We start from the raw sequence: 5,373 nt of genomic DNA, 5'->3' as shown, positions 1-5,373 counted from the left end.
TCTTTCCCTGTTTCCCTCTTTCCTCATCCTGTTCTCTCTACCTGGAATTCCCCTTCTCTGAAGGGGAATAAGAGAACTCTTATATTCATCCAACAAGGCCCTGGTTAAGTGTCCCTTCTCTGATTCCTCATCTCTGAGCTTCATGAGGGCAGAGAGTAGTGTCTGATGTGTTCAATTCTGTGTCCCAGCACCTGGCCTAATAGTTGGCCTGAAGCAAAATATTCCAAAAATGTTCGTTGACTCAATGTACAAATTATGCATGTAGGTGGACCTAGAGGTGGAACTTGCTGTGTGGCTTGGGCAAGTCTCTTAAACTCTCTAGGTCCCAATTCCTTATTTCTAGAGTCAGGAAGTTGATCCAAATACCCTCTATCTCCTCCAGCTCGGACAGTCTAGCCCTTGGGGGCTCCCCATGACTCAAAGTGTAGGCACCCCCACCTTCTACATATAAGACGACATCAGAAACAGCTGTTCATTGAGCACTTACCACGTGGTAGGCTCGTGATAAGCACTTTACGTAGGCACTTTACATCCATACTTTATTCAACACTCCCAACAACACTGGGAGGTAAGGATTACTACCCCCACTTTACAGATGAGGAGACTGAGACTCGGGAAGCTAAACTTAAACTTCCTCAAGGTCATATGGCCAAGGAATGGTGGATTTGAACCAGGTGGACTAATGTCAGAGCCCAGACTCAATCCATGCCACCACACACACACACACGCGCGCGCGCGTGCGCGCGCACACACACACACACACACACACTCTCTCAGAGGGACCTGTGCTACCCTTTGTCTCTGTTAGTAGAAGAGACCCGAGGTCAGGGGTAGACGTGGTCATCATTGTCACATTTACTTGTTCCCAGGTGCCTTGACCCCAGCTGCCCTTGGAGTCACCACAATGTGGTCCCTACCAGCTGCCTTCCCCGCTCTCCTGCTGCTCCTGCTGCTGGGCCAGACCCCTCCCAGCAGGCTGCAGTCACTGAGCACCATGAAGCTACGGCTGGTGGGCCCAGGGAGCAGGCCGGAGGAGGGCCGCCTGGAGGTGCTGCACCAGGGCCAGTGGGGCACCGTGTGTGATGACGACTTTGCGCTTCAGGAGGCCACGGTGGCCTGCCGCCAGCTGGGCTTTGAAGCCGCCTTGACCTGGGCCCACAGCGCCAAGTATGGCCCAGGGGAGGGTGAGTGACTGGTGCTGCCCTGCAGGATGACAAGGAGATGGTAGCGGGCTTCTCTCAGGGGCTGGGCTCCCTGAGGCTCCAGCAGAACCTGTCACGTTCCCACCAGTCCTTTAATACCCAGCTCAAGTGACCACCTCTGTGAGGCATTTCCTGAGTGCTCCAGCTGCAAATGACCTGTCCTACCCTCCCATTCTCACTTGCAGTGAGGCCACCACCATCACTACCGCTCAGCTCTCAGTTCCTTGAATATAGCAATCACACACAATAAGTGCTCAGCAAATGCTGTTGAGTGAATGACTAGATGGATGAATGAGGGAACAGGTAGATCTAATTAACAGACCTACCTGGCATTTTCCAAAAGCAGATTCTGTGGGACCCGAGGCCAAGAGGAGACACTAGGCAGGGATGTAGATGCCAAGCTCCCAGGAGAACCAACTCCTCTCTCCACCCCCATTTTCTACTCAGGCTTTGGAAGAGGAAAGTTGATAACTGTGGGGTCCTATCCAGGAGGTAGAGCCCGTGACTTGCCTCTCTGTGCCTGTCCCTGAGCATCACTCATCCCCTCCCACACAGGACCCATCTGGCTGGACAACGTTCACTGTGTGGGCACAGAGAGCTCCCTGGACCAGTGCAGGTCTAATGGCTGGGGCGTCAGTGACTGCAGCCACTCGGAGGACGTCGGGGTGGTGTGCCACCCGCAGCGCCACCGTGGTTACCTTTCTGAGAGGGTCTCCAATGCCCTTGGGCCCCAGGTGAGAAGGCCGTTCAGGCCCTGGTCTGAGCTGAGGAGGGGGTCAGGGGACAGAGGGCCTCCAGGTGGTGAGCCTGGAGGGGGAAGGAGAAGAAAGGGAGCAGAGCGCAGGCTGAGAAGCATCCCTGGGGCCCTGAGGCCTGCTTGTGGCCTGGAGCAGGTGCATGGGTAGAGGGCCCCAGCTTGAGAAAGGGCGGGCAGGGAATCAGAGGCTGGGCCTGCCGGGAATCACTGAAGCTGCTCCCCATGAGGGAGGCAGCAGTGGGTAGGGGTTGCCTCACCCACAAGGCCCTGCCACAGTTGCTGCCTCTTCCTGGCACAGACAGCTCCAAGCTAAGAACAGCCCAAGCCAAACAGCAGGAGCAGGCAGGGCAGGTCTCTTGACTCTACCCTCTGCTGCCAGACAGCCTCAGCCTGAGGACAGCTGGCCGTGGCCCACTGAGTGGGGCGGGCCATGACGGGGGCTTTACACTGGTCTAAGTCATCCAGGGTTAGGGCGGGGGTCTCGTGGGCCAAAGGATCCTGCTGGTGGTCTCAGGCAGCTGGTCTGTGCCCATCCTCTGCCCTCCCCAGGGTGGCGTGGAGAAGGCCCCCTTGTGCCTGGTGGAAGCCTCCCAGACTCCAAGGGCTCCCATCCTGACCCCAGGAGAGCGTGGATCAGCTTGGTTCTCTCTGGAGTTGAGGAAAGGACCCTAAACAAACCGAGCTTCTGCCTCCTACTCACTGTGTGGCCTTCAGCAAATGCCTCCCCATCATCCCCAAGGACGGAGCCACGTGGCCTCCGTTTCCTGGCCCGTCCCATGAGGGCGCTGGGTGGGGTGATCTCTAAGTGCTCCGAGCCCCAGCTTTCCCATGTGAAGACCTGCAGCGGGCTCAGCGGGGGCGGGAATCCTGGGGCCCATGGTAACCACGCATCCCACAGGGCCGGCGGCTGGAGGAGGTACGGCTCAAGCCCATCCTTGCCAGCGCCAAGAGGCAGAGCCTGGTGACCGAGGGAGCTGTGGAGGTGAAGTATGAGGGCCACTGGCGGCAGGTGTGTGACCAGGGCTGGACTAGGAACAACAGCAGGGTGGTGTGCGGGATGCTGGGCTTCCCCAGCGAGGCGCCTGTCGTCAGCCACTACTACAGGTAGGAGGACGGCTGGCTGGAGGGCCGCGCGGAAGGCGGGGTTGTGGAAGCGGCTGAGTGTGTGTGTGCGCGCACGTGTCTGTGTGTGACGTGGGACCTTGGAGACTGCAGTGAGATTGGCAGGAGTAGTGTCTGTGGGAGGACATTCAGTGGGTGTTGGGATTGGGAGGGAAACAGGCCCAGTGGAGCAATGTGCCTGGGTTTCCTGGGTTATGGATCCCTCAGTAATTAAGACAAGAGTGAGGATGAACTTGGAGACCCTGGGAAATTTCTAGAGACAATCAGAAAATAAACATCATACTTGCCAATCAGATAAAAAGAATTGACTATAGTGCAGGGTACTCCCCAAATGAAATGTAAATAAATGTAAAATTGTGTCCCTGATTAAAAAATTAGTAAAGTAAAGATACAGTGCTGCCCACAAGTACGGATGGCCTGGGTTCTGGTCTAAGCTTTGCCAACAATGAGCTGTGGGCCTTGGTAGGGCATCTGGGCCTCAATTATCCAATCCGCAGGGAGTTGTCTGAACTTTGTCTCAGTGAATTTCCTCAACTGCGATCCAAGCCAGGCTCTGACTGGGTTGCATCCAAGCCAGGCGTGGGGTGGGGCGGCATTTGGGAGAGGAAACATAAAAATATTCTGTCAGAAACGTGACAGAACTGTCCCAAGATTGCATCAGCCTGTAAATGATGACGAGTCATAGTTCTACCAGCTCTGCCACTGAAAACTTCGTATGTTTCTCTTCAAGGGATAAACCTCCCACGAAACATCTGAGTCATCTACCCTTGTCCATCCCCAATCACTTTTAGTTGGTCTGTCCCGTGTCTCTGACTTAGATGACCCTGGTTTCCAAGCCCAGCCACGTGGCCCCATCCTTGGGGATGACTGGGATCCGGGTCCCTGACTCCCCGCTGCCCGGTAATTGCACATCTGGGCCTGGCTGGCTTGCCTACCTCCCCTGAGGTAGGCAGCCCTGATTACAGCCTCAGTATCTCTGCCTGGGCAGCTCCCACCAGAAAGGCCTTCAACTCCCACCTGTCCCCAGAGGACTTTCCCCAGGGCTCCTTTTCTCTGGTTGCCCCCGAAGGCTGACCTTCATCTGGACTGGGGGAAGGGCGAGCTTGGAGCTGCCTGCCCCAGGGCAGCCCGGTGAAGAAGAGACACCCACTTTGGGCTTCGTCAAGGGAACTTGCTCGCCCTGCCTTCCTCCCCTGTAAAATGGAGATCATCGTTATCTGTGAGGTGGCCACTCTCTCAGGACTGTGGTGAAGCTCAGCATTGAAGTGAGATTAATGAACACGTTTACAAACTGTGAGTCTAGTACAGACTCAAGGACAAGTATGGAGAGGCAGGGTGACAGCAGGTAGGACTCCTGCACCCACTCGACTCCCCGCCTGTTTGTTCCCATCCAGGAAAGTCTGGAATTCGAAGATGAATGATCCCAAGTCTAGGTAAGGAGCAGCACCCTCAGGGGAGGGTGCAAAGGGGTGTGGCATGGAGGGCCTGCTTCCCCTCCCTTCTCCCCTCCAGTCCCCTCTCCCCTCCCCAGTGCCTTGGCCTCCCTGAGTCCTGAGCACAGCCCTCAACCCCTCCCCTGCCCTCAGTCTCCCTTGTCTTCCAGACTGAAGAGCCTGACAAAGAAGAATTCCTTCTGGATCCACCGGGTCAGCTGCCTGGGAACAGAGCCCCACATGGCCAACTGCCAGGTGCAGGTGGCACCAGCCCAGGGCAAGCTGCGGCCGGCCTGCCCGGGGGGCATGCACGCTGTGGTCAGCTGTGGGGCAGGGCCGCGCTTCCACCCTCTGAAGGCGAAGCCCGGGAGCAAGGAGTCCTGGGCAGAGGTGGGTCCCATGCAGGCCTGGAGGCACAGGCCCCACCCCACGGGGAGGCACTGACACTGACAGGGAGGCGGGGCGGGGGGGGGGGGGGAGAGGTCCCACGAGGGGGGGGGGGAGTGGCGAACCACCCCCATCAAGGGGGCATCAGTTCAGACCGGGAGGAGAGCAACTCACAGAACGTAGAGCGTAGGGATTGGCTTAAAAGGGACATTTATAACCCTGCCATAAATGGAAAGCTGACAACTGTAATTACATTGTAGCTACATCCCGTTGAGGGCCAAAGGTATGGAGCCCGAGCCTGGCCCTTCGTTACAAAAAGCAATGAGCGGGCTTCCCTGGTGGCGCAGTGGTTGGGAGTCCGCCTGCCGATGCGGGGGGCGCGGGTTCGTGCCCCGGTCTGGGGGGATCCCACGTGCCGCGGAGCAGCTGGGCCCGTGAGCCGTGGCCGCTGAGCCTGCGCGTCCGGAGCCTG

At 57.5% G+C, this 5,373-nt stretch overlaps 1 protein-coding gene across 3 annotated transcripts in view; it reads left to right on the top strand.

Annotated features, from left to right (window-relative positions):
- Positions 1-5,373, top strand: part of LOXL4 (lysyl oxidase like 4) — a 20,491-nt gene that overhangs the window by 3,588 nt on the left and 11,530 nt on the right. For 2 of the 3 annotated variants that reach the window (XM_007456235.1, XM_007456236.1), the window contains exons 2-6: positions 870-1,184; positions 1,758-1,936; positions 2,858-3,063; positions 4,476-4,514; positions 4,685-4,904. In XM_007456235.1, the coding sequence (XP_007456297.1) occupies positions 905-1,184; positions 1,758-1,936; positions 2,858-3,063; positions 4,476-4,514; positions 4,685-4,904 (924 nt within the window). In that variant the 5' untranslated portion in view covers positions 870-904. Of the gene's footprint in view, positions 1-869; positions 1,185-1,757; positions 1,937-2,857; positions 3,064-4,475; positions 4,515-4,684; positions 4,905-5,373 lie in introns of those variants that run through there. The other variant, XM_007456237.1, reaches the window with a different exon arrangement.

The sequence above is a fragment of the Lipotes vexillifer genome, unplaced genomic scaffold (genome assembly GCF_000442215.2).
Source record: "Lipotes vexillifer unplaced genomic scaffold, Lipotes_vexillifer_v1.1 scaffold184, whole genome shotgun sequence".
Classification (NCBI taxonomy): domain Eukaryota; kingdom Metazoa; phylum Chordata; class Mammalia; order Artiodactyla; family Lipotidae; genus Lipotes; species Lipotes vexillifer.
This window is presented reverse-complemented; position numbering and strand designations above follow the sequence as displayed.